Below are 27,359 nucleotides of genomic sequence, written 5' to 3'. Positions count from 1 at the left end.
GTATTTATAAAATGAAATAAAAGAAATAATTCTGGATTTAATATCCACTTTACTTATATAATTTTGCATCGCCAAACTGAAACCTTTTGGCTCTTTATTTTAGTAAATACTTTTACGCACATCCGCGAGTTAGCCGAGTGACTATTCGCTTCTTAACCATATGCCTTGGAAAAGAGTGTCCTGGGTTTGATTCCCGTCGTAGACGTGAGGTGCTTAGGATCTTTCTAGACATAGCCAAGTTAGCCGGTCTTTCTTGGGCATGGACTGCAGGGTTTTTTTTCCCCCAGTTTATCTGTTTTTTTCCCTCCCGCAAGCAGGCAAACCGGCCCCGTGAACATACGCATCAACAGACATAGGACACACCCGGAGGCGTAGGGCTAGCCACCTTATCCTCGGGACGGCTACGGCTTGGAAAGGCTTAGGATAGCTCCGTAATAGGCCTAATACGAAAAAAGGAAGAAGAATAAGACTTTTACGCCTACTGAGAGTTCGTTTACGAAAAATATACCTCTCCGACGTTTCAAGTTCCTTAGTAGTGATGGAGAGTTTTTACTCTCTTAAGATTTCTTCCGGGTCTGGCATCCGTTGAGGGGGGGGGGGAGCTCAAGATTTTGGGGGATTTTGGCTCGAGAGAGCAATTTGAGTCTCCGGGGATTGGTGTTTTCCGGCGTATCGGGGCCGTGTCGGTGAATGCTTATCTCCTGGAATATGAGCGGTTCTGCTCAGTGGTAGAGTGAGCCTGTCACTGAGTGGAACGAACGCTGAGTTGGACGATCCTTCGGTCACTCGTTTAGAGTGATCTGGGGGATCGCCTAATTTTTAGAAAGGCCCTTTACTTAAACAGTTCCTGGTAAACAGCTGTCGGGCCAGTGAAACCTTATCCAAATGAACTAATAGAAAGCGAATATATAGACGCTTGGGCAGCGTTTATGTTTTCTAAGTTATCTCTGGTCAACTTAATTTACAAAACTTTCATAGTTTCTACATTCGGCTTTGAAATAATGTTTTATCTAATATCCACATTACTTATATAAATGAGAATCAATTTTTGATCCTAAGTAAGTTACAACGTTTTAAGTTTAATCTCCCTGCATTCCCAATTCCAGTAATTATTATTATTATTTTATTCACATAACTGATAGACAGTCAAAACAAGATATCATTTAAACAGCAATTTCACTGGTGATACCGATCAATTCAGATTCTACCCAGGAATCTAAGAATAGTCCTTCAGGTAGCATAGAAAAATATGAATTGTTTCAAGTAATGCTGTTTTTTGTAGGTCATATGGGTTCACTTCGTTGATGTCCACTGTAAATAGTTGGATAGCTTCTTTGAAATTGCACCAAGTGCACCAATAACTATTGGGATGACTTTCGTGTGTTTAAGCCACAGCCGGCCAACTTCGATTGCCAGATCTTGATATTTAGTAATTTTTCCCAGTTCTTTGTTGTTAATGTTGTTATCACTGGGTACTTCTATATCAATAATCCAAACCTGTCGATGTTCGATAATTGTGATGTAAGGTCTATTGTTTTCCAAATGCCGATCAGTTTGTATTCTAAATCCCAAAGAATTTTTGCTGTTTCGTTTTCCAACACCGTCTCTGTTTGCTACCACCAGTTATCAGAAGTAGGAAAGCCATATTTTTTGCATACATGCCAATTAATTATTTTAGCCACTTGATCATGGGGTATTTATAGTCAATTTGAGCTATCTTGCTGCAGGCACTGATTAGATGTTCTACAGTAGTCTCATCTTTCTGATCGCATAATCTGCATTTCCTGTTATTGTTGATGTTCAAAATGTTTGCTTTCATTGCATTAGTTTGTAATGCCTGTTCTTGAGCTGCTAGAATAAATCCTTCTGTTTCTTTTTTAATATATCCATATTCTAGCCATTGCCACGTCATGTTCACGTCAATTTTGTCCTCGGTATCTTGAAGAAATTGGCCATGCAAGGGTTTTTATTTTCCAGCCATGTATCGATTATTTTGTTGTTCCTTCTTGTAATTGGATTAGCTTTCTGTTGCTTTTAGAATGCCTTCTTGTGTAATTGCTTGAGGCATTGGCTCAGAGCTATTGTCGATGTAACTTCTTAAACTAATTTCTTCTTCTTCCACAGTCTGTCTCACTTGAAGCAGACCCTGTCCACCTATTCTCTTTGGTAGGTACAACCGGTCAATATCACTTCGTGGATGTAATGCATGATGAAATACTTTATTATTATTATTATTATTATTATTATTATTATTATTACGCGGGACCTCCAAGTAGTCAGGAACTCAAAGACGGAGCCACATATCTCTCACACACACACACACACACACACACACACACACACACACACACATGATATGCATAATCTGCATTTCCTGTTATTGTTGATGTTCAAAATGTTTGCTTTCATTGCATTAGTTTGTAATGCCTGTTCTTGAGCTGCTAGAATAAATCCTTCTGTTTCTTTTTTAATATATCCATATTCTAGCCATTGCCACGTCATGTTCACGTCAATTTTGTCCTCGGTATCTTGAAGAAATTGGCCATGCAAGGGTTTTTATTTTCCAGCCATGTATCGATTATTTTGTTGTTCCTTCTTGTAATTGGATTAGCTTTCTGTTGCTTTTAGAATGCCTTCTTGTGTAATTGCTTGAGGCATTGGCTCAGAGCTATTGTCGATGTAACTTCTTAAACTAATTTCTTCTTCTTCCACAGTCTGTCTCACTTGAAGCAGACCCTGTCCACCTATTCTCTTTGGTAGGTACAACCGGTCAATATCACTTCGTGGATGTAATGCATGATGAAATACTTTATTATTATTATTATTATTATTATTATTATTATTATTACGCGGGACCTCCAAGTAGTCAGGAACTCAAAGACGGAGCCACATATCTCTCACACACACACACACACACACACACACACACACACACACACACACACACACACACACACACACACACACACACACACACACACACACACACACACACACACACACACACACACACACACACACACACACACACACACACACACACACACACACACACACACACACACACACACACACACACACACACACACACACACACACACACACACACACACACACACACACACACACACACACACACACACACACACACACACACACACACACACACACACACACACACACACACACACACACACACACACACACACACACACACACACACACACACACACACACACACACACACACACACACACACACACACACACACACACACACACACACACACACACACACACACACACACACACACACACACACACACACACACACACACACACACACACACACACACACACACACACACACACACACACACACACACACACACACACACACACACACACACACACACACACACACACACACACACACACACACACACACACACACACACACACACACACACACACACACACACACACACACACACACACACACACACACACACACACACACACACACACACACACACACACACACACACACACACACACACACACACACACACACACACACACACACACACACACACACACACACACACACACACACACACACACACACACACACACACACACACACACACACACACACACACACACACACACACACACACACACACACACACACACACACACACACACACACACACACACACACACACACACACACACACACACACACACACACACACACACACACACACACACACACACACACACACACACACACACACACACACACACACACACACACACACACACACACACACACACACACACACACACACACACACACACACACACACACACACACACACACACACACACACACACACACACACACACACACACACACACACACACACACACACACACACACACACACACACACACACACACACACACACACACACACACACACACACACACACACACACACACACACACACACACACACACACACACACACACACACACACACACACACACACACACACACACACACACACACACACACACACACACACACACACACACACACACACACACACACACACACACACACACACACACACACACACACACACACACACACACACACACACACACACACACACACACACACACACACACACACACACACACACACACACACACACACACACACACACACACACACACACACACACACACACACACACACACACACACACACACACACACACACACACACACACACACACACACACACACACACACACACACACACACACACACACACACACACACACACACACACACACACACACACACACACACACACACACACACACACACACACACACACACACACACACACACACACACACACACACACACACACACACACACACACACACACACACACACACACACACACACACACACACACACACACACACACACACACACACACACACACACACACACACACACACACACACACACACACACACACACACACACACACACACACACACACACACACACACACACACACACACACACACACACACACACACACACACACACACACACACACACACACACACACACACACACACACACACACACACACACACACACACACACACACACACACACACACACACACACACACACACACACACACACCAGCTTACTACATACTTATCCTTGAATTCATTAACACTGCTTGCACACGCACAACATCCAATGGCAATCAATTCCAATCACGAATAAACCTATGAGAGAAATATCTAGTCCTCTCTCCCCCTCCTTTATAGCGGCCATCATTCTCAGATTCCAAGGATGCCCTCTTGTCCTTTTCCCATCCTCCATAAAATGAAAAATACCATCAAATGAAATGACCCTTTCAGAAGTTTGTAGGTCTCCATCATATCACCCCTCTTTCTCTTGTTTGCTAGTATCTCGAGTCTACAAAGTTTCAATCTGTCTTCATAATCAGTATTCCACAATCCTGATATCATTTTTAACACTCTCCTTTGTACTCTCTCCAATATATCAGAATCACAATGGAAACTAGGAGACCTGACCTGCGCACAATAGTCCAAGTGAGGTTTTATCAAGGCCTTGTAAAGGGACAAAATGACATCCTTATCTTTACACGTGAAAGTTCGTTTTAGCATTGCAATTACCTTTTGAGTTGTGTTTACAATCTTTGCTTTATGGCCCCTGAACTTCAACGTGCTCTCTACTAACACTTCAAGATCCCTAGTCTCATAGTTTTTTCTAGCCTAATCCCACCAATATAATACGACATATAATATCTAATCACGTCAAAATGCATGACTTTTCATTTATTGACATTGAACTGACATCCATTTTCCCATGCACATAATCCCAGCCTATTTAAATCATACTGCAAGTACTGCATATCAACAGCATTCCTGATTAACCAACCTATCTTTGCGTCATCAGCAAATAGCTGCATGTCGCTTGTCAAATCCTTCCCAGTATCATTAACGTAGAGATTGAAAAACAATGGACCAAGGATTGATCCTTGTGGTGCACCACTAGTTACCTTAAATCTTGCAGATTCACCCCCCACCCCCATATCCACTTTGTGATATCTGTCAGTCGGCCATCCTCTTATCCACGCTAATATTTTATAATCCAAACCTGTATTCTCCAATTTATGCAACAGTCTTCCATGCTGTATTCTGTCAAAAGCCTTAGAAAAATTCAAAACTATCATGGTGTATCCATTCTCCTTGTCTAGTTAAATAGTAACATTGTTATAGAATGTGAGCAAGTTGCTAAAACATGCCCTTCCCTCAGTAAACCCATGCTGTTATTTCAAAGTAGATATTCACTGTCAACCCATTTCTGAATGTGAGTCCTAACTAATTTTTCCAAAATCTTCATCATTGCTCCAGAGATAATGATTGGTCAATAGCTGGATACGTCTGTCTTTGCACCACTCCTGTACAATGGGATTACCATACATTCTTTCCATTCCTGTGGAATCTTCCCTGTTCTGAGACTTAAATTATGTAGTCTGGTCAAAGTAATAGCCAGTTTAGCTGAACAGTCTTTTATTACACGTGCTGATATCCCATCAGCCCATATTGCTGAATTGTCATTCAGTTTGTGCAACAACTCTAACACCACCTCTTTTTACACCTGAGTTTCTTCATTCTGTGAAGAGGTAGTAGTGAATTCAATGTTGGATACACTAGGTTAGCTTTTTGCAAAAAAAAAAGGCACTCATTAGTTGAACAACCTTTTCTACGTCTGCATCCTTACACCACTTGCATTCAGAAGAGTTATTTTTTCATATTCATTCTTTCTTTTACTTGCATCATATCGATAGAATTCTTGTGGGTTGTCTTTAGCTTTCAGAGCCAGTTTCTTTTCATACTGAGACTTAGCTTTCCGTACAACATTTGTGACTATTCTAGCCTACTGCTTATAATTTTCATAACGGACATCATCCTCATGCACACGGTATTCCTTCCACACCATCCGTTTCTTATAAAACTCTTACTAAATAAGATTACACATCCGTTTGTCTCCTATCCTTTTTATTCTTCGAACTCTCGGGACACATTATGATATTGCATCATCGAAGTATTTTTTAAATGTTTCAATGATGTAAGAATATATGAATGGTAAAGTTAGGTTATTATACTGCATTTCCGTAGTTAAAAACTACGTATTTTGTTTTTGTGACATTTACTCGAATGGGCCTGAAATGCACGAATCATTTAGCCTGAAAGGCCTGCACGCGAAGTCAACACTGAAATGGCATCCGTTAAACAAGGCTTTGTTTCTAGCCATATTTACAATGAATGGATTTGCAGATTTCTTTTTTCTCTTTCAAGAGACTTTTTTTGAAATCTATTTCTCCGAAACCTGCCCAGTGGAAATGATAGTTGCGTTTACATTTATCTGCAGTCATAATAGATGTAATTTCAATATTATTTTACTAAATAAAGTGCTGAAGAATTTAATCCTCTTTGTTATTGATACCTCCTAAACAAGTCAGTGGCGACTGTTGTAGCGAAAACAGCAAATTTATATTTGGATACTACTTGTCGAGTAGAACATTCTGCATGTAGGACATTAGCTGTGCAATATAAGTTGTACATAAACTTATATCCACAACTTATATATATGGGCTACATTTGGAGCAATACCTTTACGGGAGTATTATTCACTGCTTCCCTGGTATTCTTGGCACACAATAATTATGTATTGTGGTATGCCAGAAATATCATCATGTTGTTGCGAATTCCTAAAAAATCATCTGGTTTTACTTAAAAATGTCTTTATTTTATTTTATCTATTAGAACGCCTGAAATACAGGCGTTCTAATTCACTCACCACTACGTACCAGCAAAACAAGCATATGCTGGAGCAAAATTCCATCGATATAGAAAAACAATAATAAACGAAAGTTAACAAAAATGGGAACTAATTAGTTCTTTGTGAACTTCAGTGATAAAACGAATATCTTATTCTTCTACCACGCAATTATATTCTGCACTATTTTCAGGATAGATATACTGAGGACTTCATGTTTAAAACCACAATTACGATTGATAGTTTTAATAGTGAAAATCAAAAAAGTAAAAGTTTCTCGATTGCAATTCAATATTTTAATCAAACATTAAACATCTCAAATGTAATATCAACGAAACACAGAATCAATCGATTTATAGAGATATGTTGACGATTTCTATTTTTGTAGGCATACACAATGGATATTATCTTCGAGCAAAAGTGGAAAGATCGTCGTCTCATATACCCCGAATGGACCAAGGAAAGAAAGATTCCCTTCGATTACGAATGGAAAGACAAAATCTGGACTCCGAATAATTTCTTTAAGAATTCGATAAGCGGAGATGTGGACAATATCATTTATCCTTATTCTTACATTTGGCTCTACAATGATTCTTCAATATTTTACTTCAACAGGTAAGTGTGAACTTCTTTTCCATCTACTAAGGCCGTGGTACTTTCCGTAGCTATAGTATATATCTGCCATAGCATTCATTGGCTTACTACATCTAATACGTCCTGTTTCCTTCCTCTTCTGGTTTTAGTCTTAACCATGCTTTTTAATACTTATTCAGCTAATGTCTTATGTCTGTATATTGTTCTTGTTCTTCTGGCCGGTTTGCCTGTTTTATGGGATGAATATCCTGAGAGAAAAAACACTTCCACCTCCGTATGAGGCCGGTTAACTCACTTTGAGTTAGCCAGCCTCACAGATAGGTTCTTCGCGTCCGACACGGGACTCGAACTCAGTCTTTTTCCAACAAAAGGGAATCGTAGAAACTCACTGAGCTACGGAAACACTCATTACTCTCATATAAAAATTAAAAAATGTACCAGTTAGAGATAAACTAACGGCAATTCTAGAAAGACGACGAGGCACTCGAGATAACGAGTTTAAACACTCATCGACGCAAATTGTGCATGCTAATCAATTTCAGCACGAGTATCCTTTTCATTGGAAATTGCTTGTCATGCTAATATACAATGGAAACAGCACACTTTTGCTCTTTCCCTTTTGTTAAGTGGCTACTGTATCTGCTCTCCAGCCAACAGGTTTGAATCCCACTGTAGCGTGGATGTTTGTGAATGAATTTAGGTAGTAATGAATTTCATCGCTCTTCGCATAACTGCCATCCTGGTTATTAGAGACGTGAAATGGATTGAAAATGTTTCATGTTTTGTCTCTGGAATAGGAATATTAAACGACATGTGCTATAGGTTTATAATTTTTCGTTGGCGGATTCAAATGAAAATAATTGATAACTATAAAAGAAAGCTAAATTTGGAGAGAAGGATAAAGGCAAACTCCTGTCATCATAGTAGCTTTCAGACTCACAGTGCAAGCTACTACCCTTTGTAAATGGAAAGGGACATTAAACAAAATATTCACTTTACAAAGGGACATTAAAATTCTTATGAATATTTGTTTATTGTTTAATGAAATAAAAGTAGAGATTTCTCAAGGAAATTACTAAGTTCACTCGAAGAGATACAGAAAAAATTTCAAAGGATCCGAACGAATGTTATCCAGTCAAGTCATACATAACGTGCATGCAAATATCCTGATTAATATTCAGAAAGAATTATTTCTATTAGTAAACAACATCGAATCAATGAATATTCATCGCACTTAGAAAACACTAATTTATTATTCCCTCATATACGCAGCACGCAGCATGAGATATGCCGTTCACCTGCATCCACGTTAACAGAAGGGCACGTGTAGAGTCTACGCCATTACATTTAGCTGTAGCAATGATGTTGGCGTGTGAAGAAAAGACGTTTATTGTCGAGCATTACGAAAAGTTCACACGGAGTTGGCAGAGCAAATGATCCAAGCTTACGACATGTTTGTGGGCAGTTTGTTCGTCCGTTTCCGTAAGCGTTCCCCCAAGTGTCATCATTGCCTTAATCGAGAGGTTCCGACGTACCGGGAGTATTCTGCCGCAATGTAAAGAGCATTCGTGGAGACCACGAGCTGTTAACACAAATGAGAATAACGGGCATTTGTTGGAATAAGTGTTACAGTCTCCGAAACGCAGTCTGTTTCTCAGACAAAGCGCATTTCCATCTAATAGGTCACGTAAACAGAAGAACCTACGGGTTTCTTGGTTTCTCGAGATCTGAATTTGTCCAAGAGAAACCACTTCATAGCGAAATGTCACCACATGATGTGCGGTTTCCGGCCATGGCATAATTGGGCCCTAATTCATTGAAGAGGGTGATGGAACCCTGACCTTGAATAGCGAATGCTACATCGAAAATGTGTTAGTTCCGTTCACCCAGGATTTGCATAGGATATGGGCGTGCAAAAAATTCCATTTCGTGCACAGGTATTCCAACAGGACGGAGCAACCTAGCACCTATCACGTGGTTCTAGGGTATATTTATCAGAATAATTCCCAGAGAGGCTCATTTCGAAGTTCACAGAATTCCCGTAGTCTTCACGTTCTCCTGATCTCACATCGCTTGATGCCTTCGCTTGGGGTATGTTGAAGAAGTGTGTATTCCAGCATGATCCGCGTTCAAACCTTGAAGAACTAAGGGATAAAACTGCACAATATGTTCAGCAGATGTCTCAACCCTTGTTCTCCAAGATGACAGAGAACCTTTGCATGCGCAAGGTGCCCATTCCGAGCATGTAATATACCGTCGTTGATGCTTTATTCGACGAAGATTCCACTGACAGTTGTGGATGTACATATTATCATGTGTAAACATCTGAGGTGTTCTGAAAAGGTCTCGGCCTCGACCATAGATGGCAACACTGTCGGCAAGATTTTTTTTCTAAGTTGGTGCATCTGTCATATGCAACAGACCAAACAACACCAGAAATCATTGATCAAATCATAATTGCAAGTCATTCTATCAAGTAGTTTGTTTTATACAGCTGTCTGAAGCAAAACTGTTGTCTGTATCCCTTGAAATGGATAAAATTGAGTATCGTGCGGTTATAAAAGTATTTGTAAAAGATGGTAAAAGATGTAACGGTAAAAGAAATTCATTCGAAGTTCATAAAAGTTTATGAACACTCTTCTCTTTCGTTTTCGACAATTATGAAATGGGCTGCCGAGTTTAAACGTGGCCATACCAGCATTGAAGGTGATCCACGTGAAGGATGTCCAAAAAGTGTAACAACACCAGAAATCATTGATGAAGTGTACGAAATGGTATTGGTTGACCGACGAGTCAAAGTGCGTGAAAGTGAAATTGCTGAGACTATAGGCATTTCAAAAGAACGTGTAGGATATATTTTGCATGAAGAATTGAAAATGAAAAAGCTTTGCACAAGATGGGTGCCGGACTTGCTCAGCAGATCAAAACGCACTAGCATGAAAATCTCTGAACAGTGCTTGGAGGGTTTTAACAAGAATAAAACTGATTTTATGCGTCGATTTATTACTATGGATGAGACTTGGATTCACCATTACACACCACAATCCAAACAGCAGTCAAAACAGTGGACAGAAGCCGGTTGTTCAGCGCCAAAGAAAACAAAGTTGGTTCCATCAGCAGGAAAGGTCGTGGCATCGGTGTTTTGGGATGCTAAAGGCATTTTGTTTATTAATCATCTTGAAAAGGTTAAAACAATAACTGGGAAATATTATTCCGATCTTTTGACCAGACTAGATGAAAAAATTATGAGAAAAGACCCGGTTTACACAAGAAAAACATCATCTTTCATCAGGACAATGCACCTGCCCACAAAGGTGTTTTGGCAATGGGAAAATTAAGGGATCTGCACTATGAATTGTTGGAACATCCACTGTATTCCCCAGATTTTGCTTCCTCCCACTTCTATCTCTTCCCAAAATTAAAACTCTTCCTCACTGGTCAGCGTATTTATTCGAATCAGGAGGTAATTGCAGCTGTAGAGGGGTATTTTGCAAAACTTACTGATAGCAGCATGGCTATCAGGGATGTTGTAACTCAAATTGCTGTTTAAATGTTCAGGATCAAGGAGGATTTCCCTGGACTCCATAATTTTTCCTAAGAGAGACATCTCCTATAAAAGATCACATGCATCTGTCCTATCGTCATGTTCTTTTCTCAAACAATCCTCATGATGATCTACAGAGTCACTCAGTTTGCTGGGATAAATCTGTAAACACTTTTCGCTGCAGTGATGAGTTTTAGAACAACTTGAAAAATACAACGTTTTTGTGTCAATTATGTATTGCATTGTTTGCCTGTAATTCTCAGTTTTTTGTAACTTCAATTTTTATTACTGTGTTCTACCTTTAGTGGATACCTGAAGAAGGCTGTAAATGGCTGAAACTAGTTGTATCATTTTCATTAAAACTTCATATTTTACCTCGGTTTAAGTCATTAAATATTTATTCTTTAAAATGTACCATTACAACCAAGTAGAAGCTCAGGAATACACACACACACACACACACACACACACACACACACACACACACACACACACACACACACACACACACACACACACACACACACACACACACACACACACACACACACACACACACACATATAAGTAGAAAAAATCCTTAGACCATGCACAATACAAAATGTACTGTAGGTTTTCAAATAACCTTTCGTGAGTGAGAGCAACATAAAAAAAATGATCATTTTTGTATGAATCGCCTAAGTACACGATTCCTCGTAGAAAAACACTGACGATATACTCTGTCTTCGATAACGTTCTATAGTTAGTATGCCTTCAGTCTACAAAATTCGAATTATATTGTTTTCTTTTTTTCTTTAGTATGTAGACAGAGTAATCAGTTCAAGCAATTAAGCTGAACGACTGAGTAATGAAGTTAAACATCATTTGGGTAACAAGAAGGTTTCATATTCAAAGTTACACGCACTTCAGCATCCGGCACTGACTAACTGAAAATAAAAATAAAAATAAATACGATTATTATGTTTGACTTTCCCTTCACTTCGGAAATCATTGTTCTGGTTTCTCTCGTAGGCTGACATTAAAACTGGGTTGTGAGATGCGTCTACACAGATTTCCTCACGATATTCAAGAGTGTCAAGTCATGTTAATGAGTCGTAAGTATTATCCATTTCTTGTAATAACTATTGTTGCGGAGTGCTAGCTTTGTAGATTTAATGTATCGTCCGCAGACAATGTAATTCAAATGTTTCTTTCTGAATGATGTTATTAAAACTAACCTCCTCTTTGTAGTGTCTCAGACCCAAGATAGAATGAACATGAAGTGGACCTATCCAGGCGCCTTTCGTGCGAGCAGCAATGTGCTACTTCCAGAGTTTAACGTAAAAAAGTATATAACGGGTACTTGCCACAAAAATTACGGAAGAGGTAAGGAAACATTTATTCCTAACGAGTTTAATTTTTTTACAGAAAAAAGAAAATCACATTATGATGTGTAATCTTTCCCAATACTGCGTATCTGTGACAAATCATTTTATCAGCCAGGAAGTATTAAGGTAAACAATGCGCGCTTAATGACAATATCGGAAACTGAACGCTGTCCAGAGTTTAATCCCCCTCCCCCACCTTCCAATGGGGTGTTATCAGGCCGCCATATTACATCAATTAACTATGGAGGAATTAAAACATTCGAGATGCTAATTGCATCTTGAATGCAATTAGAATCTCGAAATTCATGAAACAGGAAGACTACACAAACTGACGAAAAAAGGAAGAGAAAGAAAACTTGGTCATCACACTATCTTTCATATTTGGATTCTTGAGACCAGGAGGTCAGAGCATTCCCAACATGGAACATTACAGACTGAATTCCATAGTCAGATTTTATTGAATTTTTTTTTATTAGTTGGGATTCCAGCAGAATCCCCAAAATAGAGATTTCCAGCAGAAATCTCTAGAGATTTCTTAAGTTTTTATTTGATAATCCGTTAATCAATCTTATGCTGATGTATGATGTTTAGTGATTCAGTTTATTAAATATAAAAATAAACTTTTAAAGATATTACGCCGTATTTCTCTAATTTGCTTAATTTCTTAATTCTTTTTTATTTCTTCAATATTCTTTTCACAGGAAGAGTGTTTTCGTGTCTCAAGGGAACTCTGATCTTGCAGCGTCAGATTGGTTTCTTCATGATTAATGTTTACATCCCGACCATCCTAATAGTACTTATGTCTATGTTAACCTTTTGGATCCCGCCAGACGCTGTCCCTGCTCGAATCACTCTAGGTGTCACCAGTCTCCTTACCGTTGTTACTAAACAGTATCAAGCATCGTTACCAAATGTGTCCTACATCGTAGCTCTGAACATCTGGATGTCTGGTTGCATCGGTTTCGTCTTTGGCAGCCTGCTGGAGTATTCTGTTGTTATAGTCTTGTCCAGACAACTGAAGAAAAAGGAAGAAGCCTTGAAAAAGGCTTCGGAGGTCAATAATTCGGTAATATGCCTTTAAAAGGATTTTGTGTTAGTACATTTAGTATGGTTTGCTAACAGTTTGTTAAAGTCAGTTACAAATGTCTCATTATAAAAGTCAAAAGTTATCGACGCTAATCAAATACAATTTGATATAATACAATTTTATTTTACAACTTGCTTGTGCATCGATCACTCTTTAATTATGAAATATTGGTCAATGCTGTAAGGACGAATTGTGTGCACACGCTAGAGTGAAGTGTGATGGTTTGTAAATTAAAGTGCATTTTCCATTATTATAAAACAATGTGAGCTTCACCATATTACAAATTGCTGCTGTTAAAATCGCTTACCAACGTACGTAATTTGCATCTGAAGTAATGGTGGATTCAAACTAATGCCAAAAGAGCCTTAATATTCCCAATGGGTCAACTTAATTCTACCATTATGTTATAAATGGTAGAATTAAGTTGACCATTTATAACGTGGTAGAATTAAGTTGACTATTTTTAACATGGTAAAATTAAGTTGACCCATTGGGAATATTAAGGCTCTTTTGGCGTTAGAAATACTTCAGTTATAATTATCATATTGTAAAGTTTTGTCTAGCTGCATAAAAAATTACCACTCTTTTACTGTGACATAAGCATTTTCAGAAATCATGCAAGCATTTAAAACTACTGAAGAAATTTTCATGGTGACTATGGTATGCGTAACAAATGCATTTAAGAAAAGCTAGTATAAAATTATAAAGCTTCAGTTTTTTCAAAATTCAACTGATATTACAAACAGCTTGCAGCGATGAGAACTGTTGGTTCATGCCGACTGTGAAGCGATAATATGGTACACCATGGTTCAGAGTAATTTGCGGTTATCGAGTGTCTTGCGATCTGAGAGTTCTTTGGAAATCAAGCTTTTTTTTTTATTCTTGATTTTCTCAAAAAATCTGTTTGGGAGAAACTAATAGATCAAGGACCGCACATGCCAGTTGTGTGATGTTAAAGTCAGTTACCCGCCCTTTTAAGACGAGTTATACTCTAGCATAATTATAATATGATATATATTATAATGCAGTGCAGTTGTTTTTGACTAATATAGTGCTGTACAATATCATTCCTAGTTTACTGCATTTGGCTAATTTTCTTTCTTCATTATTTTTAGTAATTAATATAAACAATTTTCAAGTTACATTTCAGAGTGTAGTCTTCATCTGAAGATTGAAAATGTTTTGAAGACAATATCCCGCAGAAATGAAGGGGAAATATTTTGAATCGTGATGCAGATCGGAAAGAAAACAAATAACTGAATTAAATTTTGCAGCAATGTTTTTTTTTTATGTCAATCTCATGAAAGCATGATAACCTCTAGCACTTGTATACCCTAGATACTTTGGTCTTTCAATAAGCAGTGCAACGGCAATGAAAAAGCCACATAAATGCATTCAAAAAACTTCATTTTTCCCAATTAATTAACTGCATGGTGGGATTAATTAATGGGAAAAAGGAGGGGTAGATTACTGAATAATTTTTTCAGAATTTTTTAAGCATTAAAATATACAGCTATTAGGGGATGACTCATCTAGATCATTTTACTTTTTTTTTCCTTATCTGATATATAAATAAAATTTTTAAAATTGTAGTGTGTAGTCGTATTCTTCGCACTACAATTTTAAAATTGTAGTGTGAAGGGCGAAATTCTCAAATTTCGCCCTTCTCAAATTTCGCCCTTCTATTGCTATTACAGGAGGGGATAAGAATTTGAATTTCAAATCAATCTTCCTCTGAGTAATCTATCATCTGGAATTTACAAGGATTACTTATAAAGATTTAAATATTTTATTTAGTTATTTCGTTTTTCAATAATTCTAAATAAGCATACTGCAGTAATAAATTATGTAATTAAGACTACTTACCGATGATGGGGTTAAGGCTGAGTCAGCTGGGTAAGGACGATGTGATGGTGGGAATTATGGCGGTCAGAAAGAGGGAGAGAATCAACTTGTTTCTTTTCATACTTTTGCGTCTTTTCCTCTTGCGCTTTCTTTCCGTACTGATATTTTTAAGGATGAAAGTAAAAGAAGCCAGAGTGAATTGATATTGTTTCATTTTTTTTATCTTTTTAGATCAATTCTGATAATTACGACATATTTTTAAAATTATCCTGAACATTTTAGTATGCTCTTTAATAAATTGCATTTTATTAGATATGAAGTCTTAGTAATTTGACATTCAGTCACATTCAGTCATTTCTGAATACTTTTTACAAGATTTTTGTTTGCAGGATTTTTACCCCAAAAAAAACAGGATATTTGTTTGGAAGTTTGGAAGCTCTTTCGTTCATTATTCAAGAATCTTTGCCATTTGTCTTCAAGGAAAGTAATGTCAGCTTGTTTAAATTTGAATCTCAAGTCTCTGATTATCTCTATCCACAGATTTCCTTCTCATTCAATCCCAACAACATGTCATTCATACAAACGAGGCATCTGTCACCAAGAGACGCTAATGCGTCTTCAAGATCTAGTCGTACTATTAAAACTCCATGAGGATTTTTGAGAGGATTTTTATGCGTTCAGTTGCGAGAAGACAATTTTACATACCTAAATAGTTCATCTAGATTTATACTTGGAGTGGCTGAGTTATTGATCAGTATCAAGCTTTATTGAAGTCTAGTTGCATACGGAGAAAATAATACACAGGGAGCGGTTTCTTTCTTTCTTTTTTTTTTTTGTTGCCACTACTTTTTCTACCAGAAACAATATGATTCTACCTTTAGAAATTTTAATCTACACGCACGCTTCATTTTACTTTACATTTACACCTTTTCAGACATTTCTCTGCAATCATTTTTTACTACGTTGTCTCACTCGTGACCTTCCTAAGCTTGAGGTTGTGGAGATTTTCTTCGATTTGTCACGTCCTTGATTGCTCGTACATGCTTCATATGATAATGATGATTCTTCATCTTCCTCTTGCTTCATCACCTTTTACGACTATCGGCTGATAGTCGTAAAATTTAAGGCATTGTGAAATATCTAAGAGCACGTTAATTATTTCGAAACCTTTTTTTGACCTTCACGTTTCGTGCATCAAGGAATACTTCTTTTCACCCAAAAGATGAACTTTCCATAAGTAATTAATGATGCAAAGTAAATATATGTTTGAAATATTCATAATATTCATCTCTGAATCAATATGTTAAATTATTAAGAACTCACCTCTATATGCCGAAATGAATATGGACATCGATTTCGAAGGGGGGGAGGGAACTTATTCATACTGAATTTAATGAAATATATATGAAACCAACAAAACATTTTTATAATCATACAACAATTGAAATAGTTTTCAATAAGTAAATATTTGGTATAAGTACAAATGTAATTGCAATAAATAAATTCCTTTGGTCTACAGGTAATAAACATATTTGATATACAAAGGACACTACTGTAGAAGTATCCTCCTGGTCAGTGAGTATAAGTGAAGCGCTGGATTGCTTATTCCTGTGACCAATATAAAAAGATGCTTATAAGTTGCTGTCGTAAAAAAATCTACAAATTTATAGAAAATGTTTTGGCTCTCTAACTAGATATAATTTCATATATTCATTCTTCCCTTTGTGACAGACTGTAAATTTTTCTGATACCGCTCCCCTCCCAAAATGGGAAATCATTTAAAGATTAATTCCGTATTTTATTAATAACATCTAATTTCTTAATACGTGCGTGCGTGTGTGTGTGTGTGTGTGTGTGTGTGTGTGTGTGTGTGTGTGTGTGTGTGTGTGTATATATATATACGACAAATAAATAAAACTTAATAATATTATAAAATTATGAATCATGAATTAAATTAATCTGATTTTTTTCCTCCTAAAGGCCTCACATAAAGAAACATCCGCAAAAGGATGGACAGTAAACGAAGAAAAAACGAAGAAGAATAAGAAGAATGTTCGCATAACGCCAGAAAGAATAGATATAGCATCAAGATTTCTTTTTCCTGCAGCGTTTTTATGTCAGTGCACTGTGTATTGGTACCAGTATGTTCGGTAAGGAAAGGAACGAGCAATGCTTTTGAATTGGAGAAGAATGGAAAAGAAGATAGAAGAAGACGCACCACTCATTGCAACCGGTTCAGTTTACCTGAGGCAACATAAGAAACAGTCATCACAGTTCGAAGGTGGATTGCTTTCAAAATAATGCTTTATACGACGATCCTAAACGAATAAAAATAACAAAGAATATATACGTACAGTAAGAGGACAAACCAAAAATCACATTTTTTTCTTAATAGAATCATTCATGGATTAATTTAATTGTATATATGATAATATACCATTTACTCGTTTAAAGGGTATTGACAATATACCCTTTGGTTGGAAAGACCTGGGTCTGTATTCGCGTCCAAGACAGAATTCAGAATACGGAAGTTGCAGGATTTTTCTCTCGGAAACTTGGGTTTTTATCCTGAATAACAATAAACTGATCAGAAGCATACACAATTTACACGCCTAATACACTGACCTCACAATCTCAGCTGTTTCGTTCGTAATCCGCAATGATTCATTTAAAAATGTCCCTTTAAACAAAACTGCCAAAAAATCCCATGAGCTTCTTTCAGGGAGAAGGCAGAAAAACCGGTACCAACATTTAAATTCTGAATACAAGAACGAGTCATACAGATGCGTATAATATCACGTATAATGTCGCAGCTGTCTAGTAGGAGGAAACACTATTGGAGTTCAGAGACGTGGGAAGAGATATATAATTAATTAATTTAAAAATAATAAATAAATTAAAATATAAAAATTATAAACAGTTAACAGCAATCACTTTGGACAGCTATGACCGAGACACGTGATATTATACGCATGCTGTATGACTCTTTCTTGCATTCAGAAATTAAATATTGTTACCAGTTTTTTAGTCTTCTCCCTGAAAGAAGCTCGTGTACTGAACGAAATACATAGGAGTAATAAATCATCTTAACGCTTGAAGCCTTTATTCAAAAATATCCCTAGAAAGATAACAAATAGTAGTTCAGTGTCGCATGTAATTTTTTCGATGTAAAGTATGGAACACTATAACTGTATTCTGTTGCAACATCGTACTCTCTAGGATTGGCTCGATTAGCACATCGCTGACATTTCATGAGAGAATGTTGAAGACCTAAAATTAGAGTGATTAATAAGGAAGACACAGTGCAAAATTCAGTTTTACCAAGATATAACAGTGTTGATGCTAGTCGGTTTTTTAGTTTTACTCCAAAATACTTTGTATCTTGAGTTAGAGCGTTCGCTTTATCGACTCAATTTATTTTTAAAAACTGCAAGCCTAGTTGAACAATGCTAACTTTTATTATAACATCTGTCATATCCTTTTCGACTGTTTTACAGTTCTGAATATCAAAATGATCATTAAGGCTTGATTACTAGATTTCGTGACAAGCTGCAACAAAATTTAAAGCTATTCATACTGCTGCGGTTCATCCTATTATACAAAACGAAACGTTGAATGATTTGCTTGGTTACCGGAATTGATGCCGTAAAATCGTTCGAGCGACAATCATTACAAGCAAAAACAGAGAAATTACAATAGCTGACAGTAGTTTTAGTCTCAAGTAAGAATCTTCACTTAATTTGTACAGATAATTATAAATAATAATGATACGTTGTTGAATTCCAGATAATTTTAAGTTACCTTAGCAACCCAGTCATTCTTAGTTATTTTATTCAGTCTTCTTTTAAAAAGATGGAAAGAAATAACTAGGAATGACAGAGTTGCCACAATATTATTGTCAACGCATTTTTCGATGAATAACACTGCGATAGTTGACAACATTTTAAGCGGAACAATAACGTATTACGAAAATATTTTCATATAATACAGGCTATATTAATAAGAAAATTCTTATAGTAATAAACACAGTGTTCATTTGGAATAGTGAAACAATTTTAATAGCTTCATACGATAGTTATTTTTATTATTTTTTTGTCAGCTATATACAGAAACATATTTAAGTTTTTGTTTATACACTATTTTTCAGAAGGCCCCTTTTTTCCCCTTATATATATATATATATATATATATATATATATATATATATATATATATATATATATATATATATTTCAGAATATATATATATATATATATATATTTATTCTGAAATGTCTGAACCTTCACGGATTTGATCGAGAACATCAGTACATTAGTTAGGCAAAAATCGTTGCAGCATGGTGATGAACTCTCCTGTTGTCTTATTGGAAAGAAAAGTATATCATCCTTGACCATATTGAGGAGTAGTGCAAGGATGCTACTTTTGATTCAGGTATAGTTTGAATTTAATAGTTATAATGAATGTCATCGTAATGTATGCATTCAATGTAAACAGTAAAAGCACACTCTGTTGCTGATATGCATTCTTGAACATTGTTCTCTTTTCACTCAGAAAACTGTATTATGCCACACAGTGTGCTAGTTTTGTAGTTTTGTTGCCGTAAATCGTTTATGTTTAGGTATAAAATAGACGTGATCATAATAAAACTTTAATTTTAAAAAATACAACATTTCTGTGTTATTTCAGATAGTCGTAGTATTTTGAAAATGAATCGATTACATTTGCTCGTACAGAAACTTCATAGGTGATTGTAATTAATGGTTTTGTGATGAATAAAAATACTAATATATTCAGATATCAGATACACTATGTCCTGAGAACTATTCGGACACCAATAGTTGTTAAGAGAACATATTTTTTCAAAACATTGATAGTATGTATACCAATATCTGTCGCTAATGACAACTGCGATTTTTTGGGAAGCCTTTCCACGAGTTGCGTTGGAAGACAGCTATTAATCACTTGATTCCCCCCCTTTCCCTTCAAACTCAGCTCGAGAGTTATACTGGATTTCAGCGCTCTGACTCGTGTCTGATTACACTAAGGTACCGCTTGGTTCTGATCTAGCAGTAACTTAACATTACCATCACCACCACTTTACCCCTGAAACCAGGAAAGCAAAAGTAGTCCCAAATAGGACGGCAAATTATGGTTTATCACACAATATGCTTGTCTTCTTCCAAAATTCGTTATTGGGATAGTACTCTTGGTAACATTTTCCCAGAAATTCTCCAAAATTAAACATGATTGCGACAACGATTATACATGCAGAGCTTAGCATTAATTATGACAGGCTCTACTTCAATTGACATTTTATGCTGGTGATTGTTACAGTGGAACACGTACAGCGAATTCTATGAACACATGTATCTAGAATAATTATTAGGCAAGTAAGTATTAGTGAATAGACATCTTTTTTTTTTTAAACCTTTATAATTCCGTATATGTTAGGAGAATCACGGTGGTTTTGATAATGTTATTAACATGTTAAATCCGCAATATTTTGCATAATATCTTATCATCTTTTACGTTTTATTGTCCGTTATTTACATATCCAGACAACAGTAATCTTTAATTACTGTTGTACAGCAGAATTAATTATCGTACGCAAAAGTTACACTGACTTCATGTACTTTTTAAAAATGGGAGTAGCAAACAGTAAAAATAGTTTCACATTTCACATTTTTTTATATTATTAATATCTTATAAGCATATAATCTAGCAGCTTTTTTGCGTCAGAGGAATGGCCAAAAATCTTTGGGAATATACAGTAATAAAAACGACGACGACAAATCATAATTCAGCTAATTTGAAGAGGATTTTAGAAAGCTATGGCATGATACGAAACCCCACTTTTCTACCCTAGGATAATATATTTAGATTTCCCCATATTTGCTACCAATTTTGGAAATGGGTGAAAGGCAAAAGGAAACAGAAAAACAGTAAACGTTTCAACTTATTCTCATTAATACGGGCGGGGCAATGATTAAATTCTAAACGAATAAGCTTCGGGGTCCTTAAAGTAAGGATCATAAATGTGAGGCTATTGCTAGATTGTCGCAACATTTTTTTAAAAATTTTATTTATTTATTCTGGTGGAGTTAAAGCTCATTAAGAATCTGAAGATCAATTAATTTTGGATGATCTACAAAAGGACGATTATGCTTTGCAATATGATACGCAGTGTGAAACATACGGCACGTGATTTCTTTGAGCTAAAGAGTTCTATTCTTCTACAATGTGTAGCAATGAATTCTCACTTTTACTTCTAATAATTGCTTCTGAACTTTTGTGAGATTTGGTATCTCTATGTTCGTAAATTCTTTCTGAGTTGCTTTTGTTGGCATTGTTTAGGCCCTTATTAATCCATTTATCCACTCTGATGCTAAGTGAATATCCTAATGTGAAGAATTTGCGCCTAGGGTCTGTACCTCTGTACATGTTATACACCCCAAACCTCCGTCCTTTCAAAATAACCAATTGTATTTACCTTTGAATGCTATCCACTGGTCGAGTGTCCAGCAAGTCGGCAAATCTTTCCTTTCGTTCAACGTATTAATATTATCGCATTACAACATGGGAATCTGGTGTTTCTGTGGAATCGTTAGACTTCTTTCTCTTCAGAAACTATACACCATCTGTCATTACAAACTCGTTTTGTATTATCACTGTCATCCGAACGATTTTTCTGTTTAAAGAAGGTACTAGTGTACGAGCACTTATCCATAGTTGAAACACCTACATAAACACATAAATTATTACATGATTTTCTTTGTGTTTCTCACAATCACGAACTCTGATAAGCAACTGCTAATCTGCTGTTCTACTGTTGGTTACTGACCGTTGCTGAAAGTGTTGCCAACCAGAAAAGACAAAATATCACTACGAGTCTGTCAATCTTCCGCTACACTACGCTGCAATAATGTTTTCTGTCAATCTCTGCAAAATAAAGCATCACAGGAAGATCCAAACCTCCCCGTCTCTTTTATCACGCGTTCGTAATTAGGCGACTGTTGATATTGACTTTATATACACATTCAAAACTCTAAACAATTGTTGAACAATAACACAATAATGTAGGCATGATTACCGTAAAGGGAGAAATGTCACAAAACAGAAAAATGTTCTGGGGTCAGGCCCTGGAGGGCCCCGGATGAATTTCACCACTGGGGTGGAGTAATGAAAAGATTATATGGAAACCTTTCTTTAGATAACAGACATAGAATATTTTTAAGCTACTTCAGATCTCCAATAAACAGAATGATGCTCTTACACCGGCTGCAAAGACCACCACCTAAAGACATTCATACTTGTAAATTTCAATATTAAAGTGGACTCCCAGACAGTCGATTGAAAGACAGAGAGGACGTGTATTCTGCCAACTAATCCGCAAATAAAAAATTTGAATTATGAAGAAATAATCATGAAAATCAAACTAAGGAAAAGGCGAAAGGTAAGTTACAAAACACCTTCACCTGTTTCACATTTCGACTAGTGCGGTGGTGCGATTGTGTATCAATAACAGTCAATTGTAAATAAAAAGTTCTATTATAAAAAAACAACCATCTTCTGTACAGTATAATGCACTCTCGATAATGTACATTAAAGTAGTTAGAAATTATATATGGCCCACAAATAAAAGTTTCGAACTTTCAACATCAGTGCCAAGTGTGGATAAGAGGATAAAAAGAAAGAAAGAAAAAAAAAAAAGTTAATGTGTGGAAATATGGAATTCAATGGTAATATATTATGGCTGTATCAAGTATATATTACCATTGAATTTTACATTGGTAATATATACTTGATACAGGCATAATATAATATAATTGAATTGCACACTGGTAATATATCATGCCTGTATCAAGTATTAGCTAGAACTTCAAGTAAAAACAAGATTCAAGAAATAATTCTAAGGCAACCTCTCGAGGATCACTTTCCAGTGTGGGCATTGTAACAGAAACCATCCTTTATCTAACAATTGACTTTAGAAGTTTTTTCACTTGGTTATACTATAATTTAAAGATACCAAGAAATTATATTCTTGGTTTAATCCTTTATCCAAGTGTAAGCAAACAAAGTTTGCGCCTGAAGTATTTTCATGACTAGGGCAACTCGTATAAGGAAGCTAAGACTTCACATCACTTGTTTTAGTAAGGTGTGACGTTGTGATACCTTTTGCCAACTCGTATATGAAAATATGACTTGGGCATTACTTCAACCTTAGTATTACCTCTGGGTCTGGCTCCTACTGAAGATATCTCAATAAAGTTCGAAACCGGTCTAGGTTGTGACCCTTCCCATAATGCACAGCATCATACATGTCCGCAAGGAGATGTGCTTTGCATTATGGGATACTAAGGCAAGTGATGTGAAATCATTAGCCTATATATGAATTGCCCAGTCCTGAAAATAGTTCAGGCGCAAACTTTGTTTGCTTACACTTGGATAAAGGATTAAACCAAGTGTATAATTTATTGGTATCTTTAATTTCTAACAATTGACTATAGAGTCCTGATACAACTAAAACACTGTCTCTTGAAAAGAGATAACAACGGAAGCAAATACTGATAACAGGCATCATAAATGTATTGATATATTAAGCAGCAAAATACAAAGCTGAATCATAAAAATAGACTAAATCAACGGAACTAAGCGCTGGATTAATTACACAAGAGATAATACGCTATATAAAAATCAGATATGTTCAAAAAGATTTTACAGATATCCATATAATGAATATTATGAACAAAGTTTCAAGTGTTATAGGAGTCTAATACACTGTAAATGAAAAGTAAGTAAAACACGAATACTACAGAAATGAATTCTCGAAATGCCAAGACACTACCAGAAACAACAGAGGCTTGTGAATAAATTAGTAGGCATAAACAAACTCTTTCTACACTTAAAAGATATTAGTGAGAATGGAGTAAATGAAGACAGAAGATTAGGTAACGAATTCAATTTCAATGTCACATTGAACGAAACATTTTAAGGAGTATTAAAACAACCCTTGTGCATTGTGGCTAAAATAACTGATAATATCATGTATCGTTTCCACACTTGTATAAATGAAATCCAAAGTGTTATACCTAAAAACAATTAAAATTTTGGGATGTCATGGGCATTAATACCAATATTGCCAATGAATGCCGATGTTGCGAACCTTTATTGCGTATTTTTAATTTATCACCGATGACTGGTACATTTCCATTATATTTTAAGAAGGCTGTAGTACCAATTCATAAAAAGCAAAAAAAAAAGGTTTAAAAAATTACAGACCAATACTTCTACTAATACAATATTTCTAAAATATTTCTTTTTTTTTTTCGAAAATACTAAAAAAATTGCTAAAAATCAGGCTAATTAAAAGTTTGGATAAAAATAACTTCTTTTCAACAAATCCTTTTGGGTTAGGACAAAACTTTAGTACTGAATATGCCCTACTGAACTTGTGGATGATACTCCTTATTTTCTCAATGCATACCATGGTAAATGTTGATCGATAAAAGTAATACATTAGTTGTAGTCAAATAAGTATTGTCTAATATAATTTTTCACTTGCGTAATGTAATTATGTGAAACAAATTTCTCCATATGATTATTGTATGATTTAAATATGAGAATCTTGACCAAAGATCAAGCACACATTGAATAAACAACTGTTGCCTGCATTTCATAATATCATGATGGGGGATCCAAGTCAATATCTGCTAATCCATTTTTAGAGTTTTCTTAAAAGAATACCATAACCTAAATTGGATGTCTCGATCTTGATGTTACTTATGTTGTGATATTGAATATAAATAAACTAAGAGAGGGCACAGTCTCTCGGTTGGAAAGAGAGAGAGAGTCACTACGCTAACCAGAAACACAGTGTTTCAAATCCTATTTTCAGACAGTTCGATGATAAATCTCAGCTATCTTTTCAAAATTCTTAGCTTGATATAGTGCAGGAACAATTCTCGCTAAATCGCATCAAAATGTTTTTCCCATGATTCCGTGTATCTCCGGAAGTTTTCAGGTGTGAATGTATTGAGCACCTCCTTTAATTCTGCCTGGATCTTCTCAGTTATGTGAAAACGACGCCCTCAGCCGGAACTTCATCTTTGTGAACAGGAAAAAGTCGCACGGGGCAAGGTCAGGAGAATAGAGTGGGTGGGGAGTGAGTATCGTTTTGGAAGCTAGGAACTGTCGAACAATGTATCTCATGTTCAACACGTTCGACGAAATGAATTAAAAACGGTCCCGTACGACAGTCTAACGATTGCACGAACATCAAGGATAATTCGATCAGATCTACAAGGATAGCCTCGCGCACTTTTGCGATGTTTTTCGGTATTATGCTTGTCTACAGTATTCGTCCTTGAAGTAACATACACACAAACAAAATATAAATGTAAATATGAATATTGATACAAAAATATAAATGTAAATGTTGATCAGTCCTTGGAAGCTTCATGTAATATATGCATTGTATGCAATGGAGCATGCAGGAATAAATGATCTCCTGGTAGGGTTACTATGGGGAGGAAAACACACACACACACACACGCGCGCGCGCACGCGCGTGTGTGTGTGTGTGTGTGTGTGTGTGTGTGTGTGTGCGTGCTTATTAAACCGAATGCTTAAGGAAACTCCCAAACGTTTCCTTAATCATTCGGGTGGGTTTCTGCAGCAGAAATCGACCGAATACCTGTGGAATTCTTTGATCCTTAAAATATGCCATTTAAGTTTCAGTAAAAATCGCCAGACCAATAAAATATGCCATTACATAAACGCACATAACCCAAGAATGCACCCCCTCTCAGCTTTGCCGGCTGTTGGCATACTGATTCACAAAGGATACTGTCAGTCCCTTATAGCGGCGACATGCAGTACTACAACCGATTCGCGCGTGCTATTCAAATTCCCGGAACATTTGGGTAGCTTCTCGTATACTGTAAATCGTTTATTGATTACCATTTCTTACATGTAATTCAGTATCCTTTTGCCTGATTTTCCAATTATACGAGTCCGATTTAAGTTAACACTAAGATCACAAAACATCTGGTACACCAAGTTCCATTAAATCTGTTCAGCTGAAGAGTAATTATTATTTTTTCTCTTTCGAAACGTTTCGTCTAAAAGGTATCCGCAAACTGTCTGATTTAAACACTGGATGAATTGTTTTAACTATCTTAAATGCTCAATTTTATTAAAATCCATCCAGTCAGAGAGGAATTGTTATACTCGTTCATATGGACCAAAGGACAACTCGAATCTAAAACCTTAAAAGTATGAGAATTCAAAACTCGTTCGAGATTTGTGTCACGGAATGCGGATTTGTGGAATTGTCCCTAGTTCAATCGTTCAAAAATCGAACCCGAGAAGTGAGTGACTGAATTTGACTAGTATCAAGTAATGCTTAGCATGCTGTATTTGCTCTTCATTTAAATTATTTCGCAGATAAAGATCAGCATTTCAAAATTATACAATATATTTGGAAAGTTTGACAACATTAATTATGGAA

At 36.4% G+C, this 27,359-nt stretch overlaps 1 protein-coding gene across 1 annotated transcript in view; it reads left to right on the top strand.

The window, feature by feature from the left end:
- The window catches only part of LOC150094218 (glycine receptor subunit alpha-2-like), a 34,812-nt gene extending 14,808 nt beyond the window's left edge, over nucleotides 1–20,004 (top strand). The window contains exons 2-6 of the mRNA XM_090412265.1: nucleotides 7,801–8,027; nucleotides 12,562–12,644; nucleotides 12,781–12,915; nucleotides 13,619–13,983; nucleotides 17,830–20,004. Of these exons, the coding sequence (XP_090268391.1) occupies nucleotides 7,810–8,027; nucleotides 12,562–12,644; nucleotides 12,781–12,915; nucleotides 13,619–13,983; nucleotides 17,830–18,003 (975 nt within the window). The 5' untranslated portion in view covers nucleotides 7,801–7,809 and the 3' untranslated portion in view covers nucleotides 18,004–20,004. The remainder of the gene's footprint in view (nucleotides 1–7,800; nucleotides 8,028–12,561; nucleotides 12,645–12,780; nucleotides 12,916–13,618; nucleotides 13,984–17,829) is intronic.
- Nucleotides 20,005–27,359: the final 7,355 nt, after the last annotated feature.

This window comes from Typopeltis vanoorti, chromosome 22 (assembly GCF_054136105.1).
Source record: "Typopeltis vanoorti isolate ZY-2024b chromosome 22, IOZ_Tvanoo_1.0, whole genome shotgun sequence".
NCBI lineage: Eukaryota > Metazoa > Arthropoda > Arachnida > Uropygi > Thelyphonidae > Typopeltis > Typopeltis vanoorti.
Note: the sequence above shows the minus strand (reverse complement) of the source record. Positions and strands in the feature narration are given on the sequence as shown.